Here is a 24,475-nt window from a genome sequence, read left to right as displayed (position 1 = left end):
GTGGCAGTTGCCTGTAATCCCAGCTACTCAGGAGGCCGAGGCAGGAGAATCGCTTGAACCCGGGAGGTGGAGGTTACAGTGAGCCACAATCGCACCACTGCACTCCAGCCTGGGCAACAGGAATGAAACTCTGTCTCAAAAAAAACAAACAACAACAACAACAAAACACACCTAAGTACCTAGACTAGTGACACTATAAAGCAGCCACACAAACAAGTCTACATAATAACCAGCTAACAATATGGTGACAGGAACAGAGCCACACATATCAATATTATGAATGTAAGCGGACTAAATGTCCCATTTAAAAGACACATTGTGGCAAATTGGATAAAGAAGCAAGACTATAAAGCAACCACACAAACAAGTCTACATAATAACCAGCTAACAATATGGTGACAGGAACAGAGCCACACATATCAATATTATGAATGTAAATGGACTAAATGTCCCATTTAAAAGACACATTGTGGCAAATTGGATAAAGAAGCAAGACTCAGTCGTATGCTGTCTTCAAGAGACCAATCCCACATACAGTGACACCCATACATTCAAAGTAAAAGGATGAAAAAAAATCTACCAAGCAAATGGAAAACAGAAAAAAGAGCAGGGATTGCTATTCTGATTTCAGACAAAATAGACTTTCAACCAACGAAGATCACAAAAGACAAAGGCATTACATAATGGTAAAAGGCTTGATTCAGCAAGATTTGACTATACATATCCAACAGGGAGCAACCACATTCATAAAGCAAGTTCTTAGAGACCTATGAAGAGGCTTAGATAACCACATAATAACTGGGACACTTCAACATCCCACTGACAGTGTTAGACAGATCATCAGGGCAGAAAACTGATAAAGATATTCAGGATTTAAACTCAACACTTGACCAAATGGACCTAATAGATATCTACGGAACACTCCACTCGAAAGCAGCAGAGTATACATTCTTCTCATCTGCACACACAACATACTCTAAAATCAACCACACTATCAGACGTAAAACAAGCCTCAGCAAATTCAGAAAAACTGAACTCATACTAACCATGCTCTTGGGCCACAGCACAATAAAAATAGAATTAAATACTAAGAAAATCACTGAAAGCATATAATTACATGAAAATTAAATAACCTGCTCCTGAATGACTTTTGGGTAAATAATGAAATTAAGGCAGAAATCAAGAAATGTTTGAAATTAATGAGAACGAAGATGCAACATACCAGAATCTCTGGGACACAGCTAAGGCAGAATTAAGAGGGAAGCTTATAGCATGAATGCTGACGTCGAAAAGTTAGATCTCAAATTAACAACCTAACATCACAACTAGAGGAACTAAAGAAACAAGAACAAACTAACCCCAAAGCTAGCAGAAGATAAGAAATAACTAAAACCAAAGCTGAACTGAAGGAAATTGAGTTATGAAAACCATACAGAAGATCAGCAAATCCAGGAGTTGGTTTTTTGAATAAAAAAAAAAAAGATAGATCCCTAGCTAGACTTATAAAGAAAAAAAGAAAAAAGGTCCAAATAGACACAACCAGAAATTGATAAAGGGGACATTACCAGTGACTCCACAGAAATAATAATAATAAACAAACCCAACCCTGAGAGATGAACACCTCTATGCATACAAGCCAGAAAACCTAGAAGAAATGGATAAATTCCTGGACATATACAACCTACCAAGACTAAACCCAGAAGAAATTGAATCCCTGAACAGACAAATAACAAGTTCCGAAATTGAGTCAGTAATAAAAAGTCTGCCAGCTGAAGAAAGCCTAGGACCAGATGGATTCACAGCTGAATTCTACCAGATGTATAAAGAAGAGCTGGTACCACTCCTACTGAAACTATTACAAAAAATTAAGGAGGAGGGACTCCTCCCTAATTCTATGAGGGTAGCATCATCCTGATACCAAAACCTGGCAGAGACACAACAAAAAAAGAAAACTTCAGGCCAATAGATGAATATAGATGCAAAAATCCTCAACAAAATGGTAACTGAATCTAGCAGCACATCAAAATGCTAATCCACCAGGTCAAGTAGGCTTTATCCCTGGGTTACAGGATCGATACAATGTATGCAAATCAATTAATGTCATTCATCGCAGAAACAGAACTAAAAACAAAAACCATGTGATTATCTTAATAGATACAGAAGAGGCTTTTCATAAAATTCAATATCCCTTCATGTTAAAAATCCTCAACAGGCCAGGCGTGGTGGCTCACGCCTGTAATCCCAGCACTTTGGGAGGCCAAGGTGGGCGGATTACGAGGTCAGGAGATTAAGACCATCCTGGCCAACATGGTGAAATCCTGTCTCTCCTGAAATACAAAAAATTAGCCAGGCGTGGTGGCGGGCACCTGTAGTCCCAGCTACTCAGGAGGCTGAGGCAGGAGAATCGCTTGAACCCGGGAGGCGGAGGTTGCAGTGAGCCGAGATCACACCACCGCACTCCAACCTGGCAACAGAGCAACACTCTGTCTCAAAAAAAAAAAAAAAATCCACAACAAACTCTAGCCATTGAAGGAACATACTTCAAAGTAATAATAGCCATCTATGACAAACCCATAGCCATCATTATACTGTATGATTAAAAGCTCGAATCATTCCCCTTGAAAACCAGAACAAGACAAAGATGCCCTCTCTCACCTCTCCTATCCAGCATAGTTCTGGAAGTCCTGGCCAGAGCAGTCAGGCAAGAGAAAGAAATAAAAGGCATCCAGATAGGAAGAGAGGAAGTCAAACGATCTCTTTTCACAGATTATATGATTCTATACCTAGAAAACCCTATAGTCTCTGCCCAAAGCCCATTGATCTGATAAACAACTTCAGCAAAGTTTCAGGATACAAAATCAATGTACAAAAATCAGTAGCATTCCTATACACCAACAACATCCAAGCTGAGAGCCAAATCAAGAACACAGTCCCATTCACAATATTCACAAAAATAATAAAATACCAGCCGGGCATAGTGGCTCACGACTGTAATCCCAGCACTTTGGGAGGCCAAGGCAGGTGGATCACTTGAGGTCAGGAGTTCGACCCCAGCCTGGCCAACATGGTGAAACCCATCTCTGCTAAAAACACAAAATTAGCTGGGCAAGATAGCGCATGCCTGTAATCCCAGCTACTTGGGAGGCTGAGGCAGGAGAATCGCTTGAACCTGGGAGGCAGAGGTTGCAGTGAGCCGCGATTGCACCACTGCCCTCCAGCCTGGGCGACAGAGTGAGACTCCATCTCAAAAAAAAAGAAAAGATAAAATACCTTGGAATACAGCTAACCAGGGAGGTGAAAAATCTATAGCAAGAATTACAAAATACTGCTGAAAGAAATCAGAGCTTACACAAACAAATGCAAAAACATCCCGTGCTCATAGATAGGAAGAATCAATATTGTTAACATGGCCATACTACCCAGAGCAATTTATGGATTCAGTGCTATTCGTATCAAACTACCAATGACATTCTTCACAGAATTAGAAAAAAACTATTTTAAAATTTTTATGGAACCAAAAAAGAGCCTGAATAGCCAAAGTAGTCTGAAAAAGAGCAAAGCTGGAGACATCACATTACCCAACTTCAAACTTCAACTCTACTACAGGGCTACAGTAACCAAAACAGCATGGTACTGGTAAAAAAAATAGCACATAGACAAATAGAACAGAATAGAGAGCCCAGAAATAGTGCTGCACTGCTGCAACAATCTGATCTTCAACAGAGTCAATAAAACAAGTAATGAGGAAAGGACTCCCTGCTCAATAAGTGGTGCTAGGATAACTGGCTAGGTATATTCGGAAAATTGAAACTAGACCCCTTACTTACGCCTTATACAAAAATCAGCTGAAGATAGATTAAAGATCTAGATGTAAAACCTTAAACTATAAACACCCTGGAAGATAAACTAGGAAATACCACTCTGGACATAGACCCTGGCAAAGATTTAATGGCAAAAATTTAATGACAAAGATGCCAAAAGCAATTGCAGCAAAAACAAAAATTGACAAATGGGACCTAATTAAACTAAAGAGCTTCTGCACAGTAAAATAAACTGTCAACAGAGTAAACAGCCACCCTACTGAATGAAAGAAAATATTTGCAAACTATGCAAAGCTCTAAAGTCCAGAATCTATGACGAACTTAAATTTACAAACAAAAAACCCCATTAAAAGGTGAGCCAAGGACGAATAGATACTTTTCAAAAGAAGACATACAAGTGGCCAAAAATATATGAAAAATATGCTCATCATCTGATGCTAATAATCAGAGAAATGCAAATCAAAATTGCAATGAGATACCATCTCACACCAGTCAGAATGGCTATTATTAAAAAGTCAAGAAATAACAGATGCTGGTGAGGTTGTGGAGAAAAGGGAACACTTATACACTGCTAGTGTGAATATAAATTAGTTCAGCCATTGTGGAATGCAGTTTGGCAATTTCTGAAAGAACTTAAAACAGAATTACTATTTGACCCAGCAATCCCATTATTGGGTACATACTCAAAGGAATGTAAATCATTCTACTGTAAAGATACATGCGTAAGTATGTTTATTACAGCAGTATTCACAATAACAAAGATAAGGAATCAACCTAAATGCCCATCAATGGAAGACTGGATAAAGAAAATGTCGTATGTGTACCATGGAGTACTGTGTAGCCATAAAAAAAGAAAAAGATCATGTCCTTTTATTTTTTATTTTATTTTATCTTTTTTTGAGACAGTCTCACTCTGTCACCCAGCTTGGAGTGCAGTGGTGCGATCTCTGCTCACTGCAGCCCCCGCCTCCCAGGTTCAAGCGATTCTCCTGTCTCAGCCTCCCAAGTAGCTGGGATTATAGGCATGTGCCACTACACCTGGCTAATTTTTATATTTATGGTGGAGATGGAGTTTTGCCGTGTTGGCTAGGCTGGTCTCAAACTCCTGGCCTCAAGTTATTTGCCTGCCTCAGCCTCCCAAAGTGCTGGGATTACAAGTGTGAGGCCACCGTGCCCGGCCAAGATCACGTCTTTTGTAGCAACATGGATGGAGCTGGAGACCATTATGGGAGAATTAGCACAGGAACAGGAAACCAAACGCTGCATGTTCTCACTTACAAGTGGGAGCTAAACATCGAGTACATATGAACACAGAAGGGAACAGCAGACACTGGGGCCTACTTAAGAGTGGAGAGTAGGAGGAGGGTGAGGATGGGAAAACTACTTATTGGTTACTATGCTTATTACGGGGATGATGAAATAATCTGTACACCAAACCCCTGTAACATGCAATTTACCTGTATAACAAAACTGCATATGTACCCCGAACCTGAAATAAAAATTAAAAAACATTCTGTTTGTGCCAATATTCCCCTTAACCTTTGGGTTTTCAACATTTCTGGTAACATGCCTAAAACTGACAGATCCCAAATTGTGCATGTGTCCTGCAATTGGTTAGGATTTTGTTTGTTTTTTGTTTTTTGAGACAGTCTCACTCTGTCTGCACTCCAAGCTAGAGTGCAGTGGCCTGACCTCGGTTCACTGCAACCTCCGCCTCCTGGGTTCAAGCAATTCTCGTGCCTCAGCCTCCCAAGTACCTGGGATTACAGGCATGCATCACCATGCCTGGCTAATTTTTGTATTTTTGGTAGAGACAGAATTTTGCCATGTTGGCTGGGCTGGTCTTGAACTCCTGGCCTCAAGTGATCTGCCTGCCTCGGCCTCCTAAAGTGCTAGGACTATAGGCGTGAGCCACTGCACCCAGTCTGTCCTGCAATTTGATGGACTACAAATTAAATAGAGCATCATTACTAAAAAGTCAAATTTTAGGCTGGGCATAGGCACATTCAAGTTTGAGAACAGCCTAGAGCTGCACTTTAAAATTTTAAGTGCTGGAGTAGAAATGTGAGTCTTCTGTCTTGTACTATGAATATATCCATTAAATAGTGGATACTCTTTTGTCCTTGATTCAACATTCAATATTCAAAATTGATTTTTTTTTTTTTTTTTTAAGATGGCATCTCATTCTGTCACCCAGGCTGGAGTACAGTGGTGCGATCTCGGCTCACTGGAACCTCCACTTCCTGGCTTCAAGCTATTCTCCTGTCTCAGCCTCCCAAGTGGCTGGGATTACAGGTGTGCGCCACCACACCCAACTAATTTTTGTATTTTTAGTAGAGACGGGGTTTCACCATGTTGGCCAGGCTGGTCCCGAACTCCTGACCTCAGGTGATCTCTCTGCCTTGGCCCCCCAAAAGTGCTGGGATTACAGACGTGAGCCACTTCGCCCAGCCAAGTGTTTTGTGTGTGTGCGTGTGTGTGTGTGTGTGTGTGATTTAGCACATTTACTTAGGGAATAAAAAATTGAATCTGTCATGTTGAGAGGCTCTGTTATCTCACACTAGCTATTGGCTCAGGAAACATTTAAGTTTATTAAACCAAAACATTTACTTAAAGGAAAGGTAGGGGTGTTTCTCAGCAAACTCCTTGGGCCCATAGCTGTTCTTTTGAGACTCGTCTTAAGGAGGGCAGCTGCTATAAACTGGTCCCTTGGCAGGTCATGGTGAGAGGGAACATACTGAATTGGATGGCCAGAGGTGTGACCCCGTATCTGGTTCCTAGTTATCTGATTTATGTTTTTACATCTTCCAGGTGCCCTCCCAGTTGCAGAGACCTTCAGCTTCTGCTTGGTAACTCTGCTGTCTGATGTTGCCTATAGGGATCCTTCACTTAGGGATGAGGTAAGCATGTGTTGGTTGATTTGGTATGCATTTCTATTAGATTGAATAGAGTCCCAAAGTGATGAAAAGATTTTAAAAATGTGAAATGTGATTGGATTGTTTGTTGATATTTATCTATTTCATCCTGTTCATAGCAGACCTAAGACATGTTTAGGTCTTTCAGTACTCTTTAGGATCTCATGAGTCTTATCTTATTCAACTTTTCTTTTTTTTCTTTTTCTTTTTTCTAATGAAGGGCAGGCGCTGCAGAGACATGAGCAGCACTGTCCCTTTCAGCTTTTCAGAAAGTCCTGTAAGGTAGGCGGCAGAAAAAGGCAGAGGCAGCTCATTTTTCTTGCTCTTTGTTGGGGATTGAAGTCATTCATAGAAGATCATTTTCTTTTCTTTTTTTGAGACAGGGTCTTGCTCTGTCATCCAGGCTGGAGTGCAGTGGCGCAATCTTGGCTCACTGCAACCTCCGCCTTCCACCTCAAGCCAGCCTCCCTCCTAAGACTCCCAGGTAGCTGAGACTATAGGCGTGCACCATCACACCGGCTAATTTGTTTTGTATTTTTTGTAGATAGGAGGTTTCGCCATGTAGCCCAGGCTGGTCTTGAACTCCGGGCCTTAAGTGATCCTCCTGCCTTGACCTCCCAGAGTGCTGGGATTATAGGTGTGAGCCACTGTGCCCAGCTAGGCAAGAATCTTCTAGGTAGCTGAAGCTTTTATCTTTAAGGGCACAGACTTTCTTTAGATTTTGTTAATTTTGATAGAAATGTTACGAACATGTATTTCATACTTTCCTCTTCTTTAAACAAAGAATATAATCATACAACTTTTTCTTAAATTTATCGCTTAGAAAGTTAGTTTTTATATGCTGCTATTCCTAGATTCTTCCAAACAGTGCCTAGTTGCTTGTCTGCATTCTAAATGTTCCCAGTTAGTGATGTATTTTGACTAATTTAGATTCTTCATTTATTTGTAGGATGGCTAAAGAAATACTTAAATATGTTAGAATAATGTGTTTTTATTAAAAAGTTGGACATTAAGGGCTTTTCTATGAATAAAATTTATCAGAATAAAGAGGTCAACACCAAAGGTGATAACATGACTTTAACATATAAAATGGAAAAAGTGGCTGGGTGCGGTGGCTCAGGCGTGTAATCTTAGCACTTTGAGATGCTGAGGCAGGTGGATCACCTGAGGTCAGGAGTTTGAGACCAGCCTGGCCAACATGAAGAAACCCCATCTCTACTAAAAATATAAAAATTAGCCGGGCGTGGTGGCAGGAGCCTGTAATCCCAGCTACTCGGGAGGCTGAGGCATGAGAATCACTTGAACCTGTGAGGCAGAGGTTGCAGTGAGCTGAGATCATGTCACTGCACTCCAGCCTGGACAACAGAATGAGACTCGGTCTCAAAATAAATAAATAAATTAAATTAAATAAATAAATAAAATTGAAAAACTATTGCTTTTCAAGCTTTCGTAGATTATCCAGCATTACTTAATATTAGGAAAAGGTAAGAGATTTGACTTGGTTACGAACAAGTCATGTCACACCAACTTCATTTTTTCTTTGCCTGGGTTTTCTAAGAAGAATGGTTGAGAGAAATGAAGTTGCTGCATTCTAGTGGATCTTCATAAATGCTTTGGACAAGCACCTTTCCTGACATCCTGGACCAATTATATGGGCTGAGGGCCAAATGGTTTGGCGGGTTTGCAGAACTGCCTGAAGGACTGTCCCAAAGGGTGACCAGTGAGATATCGGCCCAGCAGGACCCTCCTGTCATTGGAGCAAAACAAGCTAGTGCTGTGAATGAAGATCTGGAAAGCAAGTTGATTTCATCTGTAGAAGGCACAAAGCTGGGAATCACAGATTTATACAATGAGCTAAAGCTAATACCATGAGTTTTTGTAGGGGTAGATGAAAGATAAAAAATACGAACTACGTTAGTAGAGATTACATAGTTGAGGAGAAGCAGGTGTGAAAGAAGACTTAGGTATCTTCCTCATCTATGAGCTCATTGTCATGCATGGTGGCTCACGCCTGTAATCCCAACATTCTGGGAGGCTGAGGCAGGAGGATCACTTGAGCCCAGGAATTTGAGACCAGCTTGGGCAACATAGCGAAACCTATCCCTACAAAAATAAAAATAAAAATTAGCTGGGCATAGTGACACATGCCTGTAATCCCAGCTACTCAGGAGGCTGAGGCAGGAGGATTGCTTGAGTCCAGGAGTTTGAGGCTACAGTGAGCTATGATTGAACCCCTGCACTGATCTTGGCTCACTACATCCTCAGCCTCCCGGGCTCAAGTGACCCTCACACCTCAGTCTCCTGACCACAGGCATGCACCACCACACCTGGCTAATTTTCGTATGTTTTGTAGAGACAGGGTTTTGATACTTTGCCCAGGCAGGTCTGAACTCCTGAGCTCAACTGATCCACCCGCTTCAGCCTCCCAAAGTGCTGGGATTGGCTGGGCGCGGTGGCTCACACCTGTAATCCCAGTACTTTGGGAGGCTGAGGTGGGTGGATCACCTGAGGTTGGGAGTTTGAGACCAGACTAACCAACATGGAGAAACCCCGTCTCTACTAAAAATAAAAAATTAGCCAGGCGTGGTGGTGCATGCCTGCGATCCCAGCTACTAAGGAGGCTGCGGCAGGAGAATCGCTTGAACCCAGGAGGCGGAGGTTATGGTGAGCCGAGACATGCCATTGCACTCCAGCCTGGGCAACAAGAGTGAAACTGCGCCTCAAAACAAACAAACAAACAAAAGTGCTGGGATTATAGGTATGAGCCACCCTGCCAGGACAAAAAAAAATTTCTTAACTTAAAAAATTATGGGCTGGGCGCAGTGGCTCATGCCTGTAATCTCAGCACTTTGCGAGGCCAAGGCAGGTGGATCACCTGAGGTCAGGAGTTCAAGACCAGCCCGGCTAACATGGTGAAACCCTGTCTGTACTAAAAATACAAAAAATTAGCCAGACATGGTGGCATGCACCTGTAATCCCAGCTACTCAGGAGACTGAGCCAGGAGAATCACCTGAACCCGGGAGGTGGAGGTTGCAGTAAGCCAAGATCATGCCACTGCACTCCACCCTGGGCAACAAGAGCGAAACTTAGTCTCAAACAAATAAAAAAAATTTAAAAATTCATTGAGGTAGCAGTGTGAAGTGGCTGCAGAAAAGCTAATGTCACGTACATAGAAGTGTAGAATCTGTGATGAGTTTGGTGAGTATGCTGGGTGAGTTCCAGCATCCCAGATGTTAATGTATTTTATTCTGAGCACTACACTTCCAGACAGAAAACTGGACTACTGTAAAATCAGAAGCTGGCAATTAGCATTATAAAGGATTTGTGATCATGAAGAATACGGTTGAAAAGCGCTAGGGCGTTTACCCATGAAAAGAGAAGATTTGGGGACCCATCACCTGTTTACAGAATATGTTAATAGAGGAAAAAGTAGCCCCAAGGCCTGGTAGGTACAAGCCCCAGGAGGACAGCATTGGCCCAGTGTTGGGAGGAACTCTGAACCAGCCCAGAGAGTGAGGGTTTTGTCCCTGGAAAGTCAGCTGGTTGGCCACTTGGCACAGTCGTTGTGGAGGGATGTATCAGACATGGGTTTGATTAAGATAATGTCTGAAGTGCCTTCTAATTCTGACTTAGTTTTGTGATATTTACCTAATTTTGTTTATGTTTGTTTGTTTTCTTGTTTCCTTGACTGTTACAGATTTTAGAGGCGCTTTTGCAGGTTTTGCATGTCCTCCTGGGGATGTGCCAGGCCTTGGAGATTCAAGACAAAGGTACGAGTATCCTTAAGGTTTTTCTTAAAATGGTTTTGTGGTTACTCTTTCCCTTGCTTTTCTCCAGTCTTTTCTGTTGTTGGGTACCTAATGTATATGATGGGAGAAAACCTTCCTATTTTAGTTTGATTTGTTGTGTGTTAGTATCCTCAGAGGCCACATGGGGTCGTGCGCATTGCTCTGCTACATAGATGCTGGGTCACCTTGGACAAGTAACTTCACCCTTCTGGGCCCCAGTTTCTCCACCTGTAACATCTGTAGGTAGATTAGTTGACTTCCAAAGGTCATTTTTTCTGTGTTGTGAGGCTACCGGTATGCTCCTAAGAGGAATAAATGTATAAGGTACTTGATAATATTACCTAGCTATATTATTGATTTGGATGTGCCATGAATAGACGAAGACCTCCCAAAGAGGGCAGCTGGGTGTGTTGAAGACATAGTCTGAAGTTATTAATGACAGATTGAAGATATCACTTGTCAGCCCTTGGGGTTGACCCCATTATTGTGGCTTATTTTGAACCTTCACAGTTATTAGTGGGTGGGTTGTGAAATCTTAGTCAATGTTACAAGTTAGTACTTACTATATGACTCTATCAGGATACTTACTTATATTGTAACATTTTCACTTGATCCTCTAGAATACCTTTGCAAGTATGCTATCCCATGCCTGATAGGAATCTCGCGAGCATTTGGGCGTTACAGCAACATGGAAGAGTCTCTCCTCTCAAAGCTCTTTCCCAAAATCCCTCCTCATTCCCTCCGTGTCCCGGAAGAGCTTGAAGGTGTTCGAAGGCGTTCCTTTAATGACTTCCGCTCCATCCTCCCCAGCAATCTGCTGACTGTCTGTCAGGAGGGTACCCTGAAGAGGAAAACCAGCAGTGTGTCCAGCATCTCTCAGGTGGGCCTGGGCTACTGGGGAAAGAGCAGAGAAGAAAGACCCTGTTAAGCTCCCCTGCAAAGAAAATCCCTCTTCTTTGTAGTTTGAGTAAACTTAAGTAACGTGAAATGTTTCACTAGAATTCTCTTTAATACAAAGACTTGTCCCTCTTAAGATGTTGGGGGAAAGGCTTATAGAGTGCATATATAAACTGGCCATAAAAATATAAAACAATGAGGTGTAAACAGCCACAAAAGGTCTCTAAAAAAAAAAGCCTTCTTATCGCCATTATGTTCCTGTACTCTGAGCAAGACTTACTCTCTTATCCATAAACACTGTGTTAAAAAAAAAAACCCACTCCTTTAAAACATTAAAATATGGCCAAACATACAGACTCCTAGTTAAGCCCGCTCCCACTAACTACTCTCCAGTAAGTTGAAAATACACTGTTTAAACACAAAAAAAATTCATTTAAACCACCACTACTATAGATTACACATATGAGACACTGCCTCCCTTTCACCGTTTTGCCCTAAACATCTGCTTCTTAAATCTAAGTGATTATACTCAATAAATAGTGTAAAAACCAAAACTCTAGGCCTTTGCAGCCTCTGATTTGCTCTGGTCCCCTGGCTCCCATCTTTATAAACTCTTAACCTGTCTCTTCTCATTCCTTTGTCACCACCAAACTTCAAATACCCTACGGGTGGTGTTGAGGCTAGTCCCCAACATAAGATTTATAAGTGATTTCATAGTCATAAAGTATATGTTTCATAGCAGTTGGGTGCCAAATGCTATTTTGCCTGGAAGACAGTTGGTGCCCTTGAGAAGTATATAATTGACTCATGGAGAAAAGACAAAAACACAAAACACTGAGGACAATTCAGCTCAGTAATCAAGTGTCAAATATACGGCTAAACACGAAGAATTTAGTGATATAGCATGTAGCAGAGAATGCTGTAGTTGTGATGGGCTTTAGGAAGGAAATGAGGCTTCAGCCAGGACTTGAAATATAAACATTGGGCTGGCAGAGAGGACCTTGTCTAAGACAAATCTGACGGAGGTCTCACTGGTCTTTTCTGATATGTAACTGTGGTTGTGTGTTTCAGGTCAGCCCTGAACGCGGCATGCCCCCTCCCAGTTCCCCTGGAGGATCCGCCTTTCACTACTTTGAAGGTGGGCTTCACCTCTCCCAAGAATATTTTGACCTAGTACTTGGAGAACAGATTCACAGTGACTTCTTGTGATATTAAGGATGCTGATACTAACTCTGTTGTCATGGATGGACCTAGAGTGCCAAGCTTTTAGGAAGCATTTATTTTCTGTTTTCATTTAAGTTTCTTAAAATTTAATTTTCAAATATTTTATATAGAGAGAAAAGTACAGAAAATAACTTACAGACCCCTATATGCCTGCCTTCAGAATTTTTGCGCTTTAACTTGTAAAAGTTCCTTTTCAGGTGGAAGTGCTAATGGTGGATATTTCTTTTATTTTTCTGAGATAAGAGTCTGGCTCTGTTGCCCAGGTTGGAGTACAGTGGCGTAATCTCGGCTCACTGCAGGCCCTGCCTCCTGGGTTCGAGCAATTCTCTTGCCTCAGCCTCCCAAGTAACTAGGACTACAGGCACACACCAACATGCTCAGCTAATTTTTGTATTTTTAGTAGAGACAGGGTTTCACCATGTTGGCCAGGCTTGTCTTGAACTCCTGACCTCAAGTGATCCACCCATTTCCTCCTTCCAGAGTGCTAGGATTACATGCGTGAGCCACCACACCTGGCTGGACATTTTTTTTTTAATGACATTAAGTATGTAGATAATATTAAAGAATGTAGTAATACTACTATTACTACTTTTTTTTTTTTTTTTTTTTTTTTTGGAGAGAGAGTCTCACTCTGCCACCCAGGCTGGAGTGCAGCGGCATGATCATGGCTCACCGCAGTTTCAACCTCCTTGGCTCAAGTGATCCTCCCACCTCAGCCTCCCAAGTAGCTAGGACTATAGGCACCCTCTACAATGCCCACTAACTTGTGTATTTTTTGTAGAGATGGGGTTTTGCCATGTTGCCCAGGCTGGTCCGGAACTCCTGGGCTCAAGGGAACGCCTGCCTTGGTCTCTGAAAGTGCTAGGATTACAGCCGTGAACCACCATACCCAGCCTATTACTACTTTTTATAGAGCTCTGCTGTTCACAAAGTACTTTTACATAATTTACTGAATTGGATTCATGTGACTACCCTGTGCCATGTCAGACACATGTTAAAATTACTTCTACCTTATACTTGATGGAAGTAAGACCCAGATTAAGGGATAGGAAATGGGGAAGGCAGAATTCCATGCTTCAATATAGTCTCTCCATTTTTGAATAATGCTATTTGTTAAAAGAGCATGTCTCAAGACAATTTTGAGAGAAGTGAGGGGAATTTTGAAGGAAAAAGGGAATATCTGGGCTTAGATAAATGTAGGAAGCTTTCCATCTCTTAGATCTGTGAGAATGTAACAGGTTACATTCTATATATATGTTAGAATATAAGGGCTAATTTCAGTCACTCAGAATCGCACCTCTTAGAGACAACTCCTTGTTTAAGTGTAGAATGTATTCCTCCAGGCTCTGGTAATCTCACTGCCACCTGCCTGCCTTTGGGGCATTTTAGGATGGCCATGATGTGCCCTTGGAGGCTTCCCTTTTCCTGGTAAACAGCTCATTGTCCACCCTCTGTGATGAGGCCTCCTCTCCATGACCGCTGCCCCACTTTGAGCACATCCAGTAAGTGGCGGATAGAAGCACGCTAATGTGACTGACTGTGAGATCCCCACACATCGCTCCATCAGACCTGGCTGCTGCCCACTTTGCCTGTTGTGGTGACCAGACAAGCGAGCCCTACTCTCTGAAATGCCTCACTGTAGGACAGACAGCAGCAGACCCTGTGCCTTCTGAGTTTCCTCTCAGACTTCCTGTTTTACTTGGACTTTTTCTTTTTTTTTGAGTTGGGGTCCTGCACTGTCACCCACGCTGGAGTGCAGGGGTGCAGTCATAACAATCCTCTGGCCTTGGCCTTTCAAGTAGCTGGGACTTCAGGTATGCAACACCACATACTAAGACTTTTCTTACAGCCGGTCCTTCTGTCTCCCTTCCCAGGCCCTCTTCCAAACTGCTGTGAGAATTTAGTTTTTAAGAATTGTTTTTAGGCCAGGAGAGGTGGCTCACGCCTGTAATCCCAGCACTTTGGGAGGCCCATGTAGGAGGATTGCTTGAGCCTAGGAGTTTGAGACCAGCCTGGGCAACATAGTGAAACCCTTAAAAGCTAAATAAAATAAAAAATAAATAAGAATTATTTTTAATAGCACAAATTTGATCACTTATTTTCCTGCTTAAAAACTTTCAGTTTCGGCACAGTGGCTAACACCTGTAATCCCAGCACTTTGGGACAGGCGGATCACTTGAGGCTAGGAGTTCGAGACCAGCCTGGCCAACATGGCAAAACCCCATCTCTACTAAAAATACAAAAATTAGCTGGGTGCAGTGGCGCACACCTATAATCCCAGCTACTCGGGAGACTGAGACGTGAGAATCACTTGAACCTGGGAGACGCAGGTTGCAGTGAGCCAACATTGTGACACTGCACTCCAGCCTGGGCAACAGAATGAGACTCTTGTCTCATAGGAAAAAAAAAAAAAGAAGTTTCAATGACACCCCCTGCGTAAATCCCAAATGTTAGGTCCCTAGTTCCTAGAGCCCCTGTCGTTTGCCATCATCTGTGCCCTCTGTGGGGTTCAGCCACACAGGACTTAGCCCTTATTTCATGGTGTCTTTCTGAGAAGTGCCCGATAATCACAACCTTCCCTTCTTCCTCATCTACCCTTTTTAATCCGGCTGTTTCTCCCTCCCTTCTTTCCTCATTTGTTCCCTCTTTCAGTGGCCATTTCTTATGTTGGCCTCTTGGTGTCTCAGCTCCCAGTGGTATTGTTGCCCATCCTTTCTGCTGTAAGTTGCTGGTTTGCGTCCATCTTTAGATAGATTGGCAGTGCGCCACCAGCTATGAGATACCAGCTTTGACACAACTGGAGCTAAACTAAACTCTTTGAGTCTGTTCTCTAGTGCTTGAAAAAGTCATAAAATTTAGTATTCACTTTATGAATTGATACTGTCTTATGAAAATATTACAAATTCATCTATTTTTCAATCATAGTTTTTTTTTTTTGTTTTTTTGGGTTTTTTTTTGGTTTGTTTGTTTTGTTTTGTTTTGTTTTGTTTTTGAGGTGGAGTCTCCCACTGTCACCAGACTGGAGTGCAGTGGCGCAATCTTGGCTCGCTGCAACCTCAGCCTCCTGGGCTTAAGCGGTTTTCCTGCCTCAGCCTCCCGAGTAGCTGAGATTACAGGCACGTGCCACCACGCCCAGCTAATTTTTGTATTTTTAGTAGGGACAGCGTTTCACCATGTTGGCCAGGATGGTCTCAATCTCTTGACCTTGTGATCCGCCTGCCTCGGCGTCCCAAAGTGCTGAGATTACAGGCGTGAGCCACCGTGCCTGGCCTCATAGTTTTCTATTATAGTTTCTAAATAATGGATTTTCAAACAATTATATGCTTTTGGGTTCCTATTTACTATATTTCTATTTTAATTTAAAAAAATTTTATTTATGTAGAGACAGGGTCTCGTCGTGTTGCCCAGGCTGGTCTCAAACTCCTGGGCTGAGGCGATCTTCCCACCTCAGCCTCCCAAAGTGCTGGGATTACTACATGTGGGAGCCACCGCATTGGGCCTGGGTTCATATTTATTAAATGTCAAATGACTGAATGACTTTATTTTTGTTGATTTTTTTCCTTCTTTTTTTTATTGTGGCAAAATACACATAACATAAAATTTGCTATGTCATTTTTTTTTTTAAATACAGGATTTTACTCTGTTACCCAGACTGGAGTGCAGTGACAAATTCATAGCTCCACTGTAGCCTCAACCTCCCAGGCTCAAGCAACCCTCCTGCCCCACCTTCCTGAGTAGCTGGGACTATAGGCCCATGCTGCCGTATCCAGCTAATTTTTATTTTTTGTAGAGACAGGATCTCCCTATATTGCCCAAGCTGGTCTTGAATTCCTGGACTCAAGCAATCCTCCCACCTCAGCCTTCAAAAGTTCTGGGATTATAGGCATGAGCCACCATGCTTGGCCTTAATTATTTTAAAGTGTATAGTTTAGTAGTATTGAATACATTTATAATATTGTGCAACTATCATCACAATTCATCTCAAAAACTCGTTTCATCTTGTGAAACTGAAACTATACATTAAACAATTATTCCCCATTTCCCCTTCCCCCAGTCCCTGACAGCTACCATTCTACCTCTGTGTATGATTTAAGTTCCTCTAATAAGTGGGATCGTACAGTATTTGTCTTTTAGTGACAGGTGTATTTCACTTAGTTGCTCTGACTTTGAAACTTCTAGTATGCATTTTTTTTTCTAATTTTGGTGGGAAAATATCTCTGAGGCCCTGTGGACCCCAAGCTTTCATGTCTCTTCGCCTTTAAAAAGGTATATTTCGGCTGGGCATGGTGGCTCACGCCTGTAATCCCAGCACTTTGGGAGGCCGAGACAGGTGGATCACTTGAGGTCAGGAGTTCGAGACCAGCCTGGCCAACATGGCGAAACGCCGTCTCTACTGAAAATACAAAAATTACCTGGGTGTGGTGACTGGCATCTGTTATTCCAGCTACTCGGAAGGCTGAGGCAGGAGAATTGCTTGAACCTGGGAAGCAGAGGTTGCAGTGAGCTGAGATCACACTGCTGCACTCCAGCCTGGGCAACAGAGCAAGACTCTGTCTCAAAAAAATAAAAATAAAAAAGATAGAATTATTTTTTCACTTCCCACATACTAAGTTATATTGTCTAAGATGGAAATATTAGGACCATCATATCTGAGTCTTTGACCTGAAAGACACAGGTGAGGGGCATCAGTCCCCAAGGATTTGCAATCTACCCTGTAGTTGTTAATTTAAAAACATGCAGAGAATTGGGATATAAACAAAGGCAAAATCTGCACCTTTGTTGGTTATTGGGGGAGTCAGCTTGAGGAAGTACCCTAGTTGCCTGTGACCATGGCTGAGTTTCCAGCTTTATCTCCCACCAGCCTCCTGCTTGCCCGACGGGACTGCCTTAGAGCCTGAGTACTACTTTTCAACCATCAGCTCCAGCTTCTCAGTCTCTCTCCTTTTCAACGGCGTCACGTATAAGGAGTTTAACATTCCATTGGAAATGCTTCGGGAACTCTTAAACTTGGTAAGCAAAGAACTGATGGATGAACAGACCATGGATATGTCAGTAAAATTGCTAGTGGTGAAAGCTTGTATTTTTAAAAGAAAAACTCAGAGTACCCGTATTTCAAAGTACAATTTAATAGTCATAAACTTGCAGATTAATGAAGGAAGTAGAGTAACATTCATGGAATCATTGTATACTAGTTTCTCATTTCATCCTTGAGCAACCATGTTGGAGAGGCACCCATGCATCCCCATTTGGAGGTCAGGAAATCAGTGTCAAACACATCATGGATATGTAGGCCAGCAGCTGGGCTGCATCCAGTCCAGGGATTCTGACTCCAAGTCCAGTGCTTTTCCTGGGCTTGACTCCCTCTAAGGGGCGGCTCTATTTGGGTTAATACAAAACCTGACTTTTTCATATTTGAGTACCTTTGGATGACATTTAGGGTGATACCAGAGAAAACACCAGTGCCATTGTTCGATTCCTTAAATGGCCAGAGCTTTGGTCAGATTCAGGGACCCTGGTTGGACGCCGTGGCTCATGCCTGTAATCCCAACTTTGGGAGGCCAAAGTGGGTGGATCACTTGAGGTCAGGAGTTCGAGACTAGCCTGGCCAACATGGTGAAATCCCATCTCTACTAAAAAACACAAAACTTTAGCTGTACATGGTGGCGGATCCCTGTAGTCCCAGCTACTCAGGAGGCAGAGTTAGGAGGATCGCTTGAACCTTGGAGGTGGAGGTTGCAGTGAGCCAACATCGCACCACTGCACTCCAGCCTGGGCAACAGAGTGAGACTCCATCTCGAAAAAAATTACACAATAAAGATTCAGGGGCCCTGAAGTTGTTACAATCAAGCTAGGATGGTTCAAGACAGATTTGAATAGGTACGGGTGATGATGTCATCAAGGCCAGGCTCTCAAGATTAGGCTTGCTGTCTTGGAAATGAGAACAATTTGGATAGCATGGAGCATGTGCTGAGGAGTGGCCACCTCCCTGCTGTGTGGAGTGTGAATAGAAATCCCTCAGAGAATGACTTTAGGCTGAAGATGTAAGAAGACATTACAACATAGGTAATAATTAATGAGGATAGAACCATAATGAATTACTAAATAAGCTAGGATGTTTTTGAAGTTGCTGTCAAGAAGGAAAACTACCTAAACTGCTTCTCAGTGTCAGTGCCCCAGACAGAATGGTGGCCTGGTAGAGCTATGACCTTCACAGATGGCTGTTCCCAGTACCGTGTCAGAAAATCTAACTGAAGACTGACTGTTTCACATCCTTTCTTGGGGTATTATTTTTTGCAGTATATTTTAACTTTCTTCAAGTTTAGGTTTTCTTTTTTTTTTTTTTTTTTGAGACGGAGTCTCGCCCTGTTGCCCAAGCTGGAGTGCAGTGGCACGATCTCGGCTCACTGCAAGCTCCACCTCCTGGGTTCACGCCATTCTTCTCCCTCAGCCTCCCGAATAGCTGGGACTCCAGGTGACCACCACCACGCCCGGCTAAGTTTTTGTATTTTTAGTAGAGACGGGGTTTCACCTTGTTAGCCAGGATGGTCTCAATCTCCTGACCTCATTATCCGCCCGCCTCGGCCTCCTGAAGTGCTGGGATTACAGGTGTGAGCCACCACGGCTGGCCTAGGTTTTCTTTTAGGCAGTTTTTCATTTCTTTTCCTAACATGTTTATCATTATCTATACATTTTGGAAATGACTTTCATCAAATACTACAATTGTGGATGTGGGCAGTTTTTGTTTTTTTTTTTGTGGTTCTGCAGTTGACAGAACGATTCATTCCTACACTAAATACTGTACAGATAACAGGTGAAAATAATTGCTTCTATTGAAAATTTAAAATGTGAGCTCTAGTTTGAGTACCTAAGCAGTTATAGAAGAGCCAGTGCACCTGGCCCGGAGAGGAGGGAGGTGCCATGAGCTCCAAGGACTGGCTGTGAGGGTGTCCTTGATGTGTGGGAGGGGATTGCAGGAGGATGTCACACAACTGTGCTTGTTAACCATGAGTGGGTGAAATGGCAGCAAGGCCTGAGGTCTGCACATCCTGGAAACGGAAATCTCAGGTCAACAAATCTGAGGGAGTTTGGCTTTTTTCCTTTGTTTTTATGTCATTGCTATCTAAGATAAAAAAGCAGTCCCAAGTGACTTCAGAATTAAAGGCATTTTGTGCATATAGTTTGATATATAGCCATAATTTGTATTTATTGGCCTTTATCTGCATCACATTTTTCACCATGTGAGTTTGTCATGGGTTTTTGGTAGAAGGAGCTAGCATTCCTGTCTCTGTGTATGTCAGTTGCTTCATGAGGTTCTGTTTCCTTGGTAGGTGAAGAAGATCGTTGAGGAGCCTGTTCTCAAATCTTTGGATGCCATTGTAGCCAGTGTGATGGAGGTATGTCGCTTCTGAGGGCATTACCGTGAGATCAGCCTGACTTAAACGTGTGTAGAGAAAGCAGGAAGAGTTTGAGCGGGGGCTGGAGTGGAAGGGGTTTTGCAGTGTTTTCACTTTCCTTGTTCATGTGATAACAATCCACCTGCCGCTGAGGGCTTGGTCTGTGGTGGGTACTGTTGCATGCTCTTTTAAATACATCACCTCAGGGTGCCTCTGACTGGTGGCATTTCACAGACAGAAGATAGAGTTTCAGTGAGAACTCACTAACGTGCCCACATCACATAGTTACTGTGGGAGCTGGGAGTCTGGCCTGGGTCTCTCCTACTCTTTTATCTTCCTTGCTCCTTTGGTGCTTCCAAAGCTGCTCCTCTGGGCTCAGAGCTGCACTTTCTAGGCGTATGCAAGTCCTAGTTTTTAAGTGTAAGGGGTGTGTAACTAGGGAACTTTTTTTTTTTTTTTGAGACGGAGTATCGCTGTGTCGCCCAGGCTAGAGTTCAGTGACGTGATCTCGGCTCACTACAAGCTCTGCCTCCCAGGTTCACGCCATTCTCCTGCCTCAGCCTCCTAAGTAGCTGGGACTATAGGCACCCGCCACCACGCCCGGCTAACTTTTTTTGTATTTTTTAGTAGAGACTGGGTTTTACTGTGTTAGCCAGGATGGTCTTGATCTCCTGACATCGTGATCTGCCTGCCTCTGCCTCCCAAAGTGCTGGGATTACAGGCATGAGCCACCATGCCCGGCCAGAACTCTTGTTTTTAATGTATTTGGAACCAAGGCCTACAGCATTATTTATGAAATCATTACGTTGGTGCTGGGAGGTCTCAAAATCTCGGGGAACATTTGGGTCAGGCCCCTCTTGAAGGTTAGGATGCAGACAGGTTGTAATTTGCCAGGCTAATTATTACCATGGGTATGTCCCAGACCCAGATTCCTTATTTAAGCGTGGTGTTCCTTCTCTCACCTGATTTTAAGACACACAGTGCCTGATACCACTGTACCTGGGGCTCAGGTATGAAGCAGGGAAGGAACTACCAGGGCCCTTCATGTGCTGTAGACCATGTCTCTTCCTGCTTCGTACCCCTGCCAGCAAGCTGTTGCAGATGTGAGATGGATGTGCTGGCCGTGGTTTGGTTGGGTTGGTTCTTGGTTAAGTAACAAAGTTCTTATAACTCCTCAAGTTGCATCTGGGCAGTTCCTACCTTGTCTCCAACCCTTTTGCAGGTTGTCGTTCTGCCCATTGGCTTGAGCTTTAGTTCTCTCACTCACTGTAGACTGAGCTTGTGGTCTCAGAGGCCTTTGGTTTTCCATCATCAGTGTGTGATCATTTGTGACTGAGGGCAGACGAGGAGGACCAGGGCTAGAGCTGGGCTGGGCAGTTAGACAACTGGAGACTTAGTGGGCCTGCACTCCACCTCTGGGACCCTCCTTCTCATTGAACCAGGACAGTTTCTGGTATTTTTTGTTTTGTAATTTGTTCTTTAGCATAAACATCCATTTGAAGAAACAGTTTCATAGCTAAAAAAAGAAAGTTTCTTGTAATCTTGACCTAGAGTCTGCAATATATTAATCAGTATCCATAATCAGTATAATAACCACTACCAATTATTACATGCTTATTATGTGCCAGAACTTTACTCACTCACTCCTTGAATCTCACAACAATCCCCAGTTTACACATGGGGAAACTGAGGCTTAGCTAAGGAACTTTATTTACATAGCTCGTGAGTGATGGAGCTGGGCTGTGGGCTTTGAAGATGGTTGGTCTCCAAGGCTCCAAAGCTTAACACTCGTGTTGTCTGGACTCCCAGAGTCGAAGCCCTGAACTGCTTTAACCTCTCCCAGTCTCATTTCTCCATTTCTGCCCTGTGAGGACCACCAGACGTTGTCTGTAAAGCCATCATTGCAGTGCTGTCAACCACAGCTCTTCCTGTCAGTGTCCTCCTGGGAACTGGCATGACTCTCATACTCTCCACATGATTCTTCTTTCTCCACCTGCTCGCTCACCCTCTGTCAACCTCATACTGCATGCCCCATCCCACTCTGGCCAACTTCTGGCCCCTTAAAGATTTGCTATATTTGCAGAGCACTTTTATACATGTCAAGAATTATATTAGCTGGGCATGGTGGTACATGCCTGTAGTCCCTGCTACTCAGGAGGCTGAGGCAGGAGGATCACTTGAGCCCAGGAGTTCAAGGCTGCAGTGAGCTGTGCTCACACCACTGCATTCTAGCCTGGCGTACAGAGTGAGACCCTATCTCTAAAAAAAAAAAAAGAAAAAAATGAGTTATAATAAACCATAATTTTCCATCCTACTCAACTAGGAGTATATAGAAGTTAAAGACTGTTATCTTTTTTTTTTTTTTTTTTTTGAGACGGAGTCTCGCTCTGTCACCCAGGCTGGAGTGCAGTGGCGTGATCTTGGCTCACTGCAAGCTCCACCTCCCGGGTCAAAGCAATTCTTCTGCCTCAACCTCCTTAGTAGCTGGGATTACAGGTGCATACCACCACGCCCGGCTACTTTTTTGTATTTTTAGTAGAGACAGGGTGTAACCATGTTGGACAGGCTGGTCTCGAACTCCTGATCTTGTGATCCACCCACCTTGGCCTCCCAAAGTGCTGGGATTACAGGCGAGAGCCACTGCACCCGGCCTTTTTTTTTTTTTGAGACAGAGTTTTGTTCTTGTTGCCCAGGCTGGAGTGCAACGGCGCGATCTCGGCTCACCGCAACTTCTGCCTTTCAGGTTCAAGCAATTCTCCTGCCTCAGCCTCCCAAGTAGCTGGGATTGCAGGCATGCACCACCACGCCCAGCTAATTTTGTATTTTTAGTAGAGACAGGGTTTCTCCATGTTGGTCAGGCTGGTCTCAAACTCCCGACCTCAGGTGATCCACCCTCCTTGGCCTCCCCAAATGCTGGGATTACAGGCGTGAGCCACCACGCCTGGGCTGGACTATTATCTTTCTTAACTCATTAGACCTTGTGTGAATTTTTTTTTTCAGAAGAAGAATAGTGCTACATTTAAAATAGATTCCTAAAGAATAATTTAAAATGCGTTTTAATTACAAAACATAAGTTGTGTCTGAAGGTGTCCTGGCTGTAATTTGTATCCTTGGGATGATGGACAGTGTGGATCCCTTACTCTGGTGGCCTTTGTCAGTCTTCCTCCTTCATCACTTCCCATGTCCCTGTCTGGGCCAATGATGGCCAAAGATGGTGAGCTTCAGCCACAGCAAGGAGGTTCTTCCTACTAGGGTGCAGATGGCTGCTCCCCCGCAGGCATCTCTGGACTGCATGAGCCTCCTGTTTTCCTTGGTCTGATGCTTAAGAGGATGAAGACAGTAGAGTGTCCAAGTGATGAGTCATGATAAACAGTTGCTTCATTTAGAATGCTAAGTCACGAATCACCATTCCGCTGGGCCTTGCTGTGAAGGCAAAGGGTGGGCAGAAGGGAATTTCTGTTCTATAGTCATGTGTGTCTGCCTTCCCTGCAGGCCAACCCCAGTGCTGATCTCTACTACACTTCCTTCAGTGACCCCCTCTACCTGATCATGTTCAAGATGCTGCGCGACACTCTGTACTACATGAAGGGTGAGGACAGTTTGCCCATGTGTTTGTGAGTACAGCAAGACTGGCTCCCAGGCCACTGTCACATGCTAGTGGTTGCAGACTGGTACTCACTTTCTGCTGGGGCCACTGAAAAACACATATGAGCAAAGTGGTCATGTTACTGAAATTTTGGGAAAAAAGTAAATTTTAAAAATCTGTCCATGATCCTGCAACCCCGGTACCATCAATGATGGCTCCTTTGCTGAGTTTATTTCCTAAGATGTTTTTCTAAAATGTGCATGTTATATTGTCCTAAGAACAGATACAGTTTTACATATCCATTTAGATAGTTTAGAAAATTAAAAAAGAGGCCAGGCACAGTGGCTTACACCTGTAATCCCAGCACTTTGAGAGGACAAGGTGGGTGGATCACTTAAGGTTAGGAGTTTGAGACCAGCCTTGCCAAACAGGGTGAAACCCTGTCTCTACTAAAAATACAAAAGAAATTGGCCAGGCGCAGTGGCATGCACCTGTAATCCCAGCTACGCAGGAGGCTGAGGCAGGAGAATCGCTTGAACTCGGGAGGCGGAGGTTGCAGTGAGTCCAGATCGTGCCACTGCACTCCAGCCTATGTGACAGAGTGAGACTCCATCTCAAAAACATTAAAAAAAAGAAAATGAAGTACTTGTAATACTTGTAATCTGTTAATGTAAAGGTACTAGCTTTTTTTTTCAGACAGTCTTGCCCTGTCACCCAGGCTGGAGTGCATTGGCATGATCTGGGGTCACTGCAACTTCTGCCTCTCAGGCTCAAGCAATTCTCTTGTGCCTCAGCCTCCCAAGTAGCTGGGATTACAGGCATGTGCTACCATGTCTGCCTGATTTTTGT

General features: G+C 43.3%; 1 protein-coding gene across 2 annotated transcripts in view; it reads left to right on the top strand.

Annotated features, from left to right (window-relative positions):
• Positions 1-24,475, top strand: part of PI4KA (phosphatidylinositol 4-kinase alpha) — a 155,377-nt gene that overhangs the window by 30,857 nt on the left and 100,045 nt on the right. For both annotated transcript variants that reach the window (XM_054469096.1, XM_054469095.2), the window contains exons 4-10: positions 6,633-6,721; positions 10,435-10,507; positions 11,146-11,405; positions 12,494-12,560; positions 17,508-17,656; positions 19,975-20,040; positions 23,533-23,629. In XM_054469096.1, the coding sequence (XP_054325071.1) occupies positions 6,633-6,721; positions 10,435-10,507; positions 11,146-11,405; positions 12,494-12,560; positions 17,508-17,656; positions 19,975-20,040; positions 23,533-23,629 (801 nt within the window). The remainder of the gene's footprint in view (positions 1-6,632; positions 6,722-10,434; positions 10,508-11,145; positions 11,406-12,493; positions 12,561-17,507; positions 17,657-19,974; positions 20,041-23,532; positions 23,630-24,475) is intronic.

The sequence above is a fragment of the Pongo pygmaeus genome, chromosome 23 (genome assembly GCF_028885625.2).
Source record: "Pongo pygmaeus isolate AG05252 chromosome 23, NHGRI_mPonPyg2-v2.0_pri, whole genome shotgun sequence".
Classification (NCBI taxonomy): Eukaryota; Metazoa; Chordata; class Mammalia; order Primates; family Hominidae; genus Pongo; species Pongo pygmaeus.
This window is presented reverse-complemented; position numbering and strand designations above follow the sequence as displayed.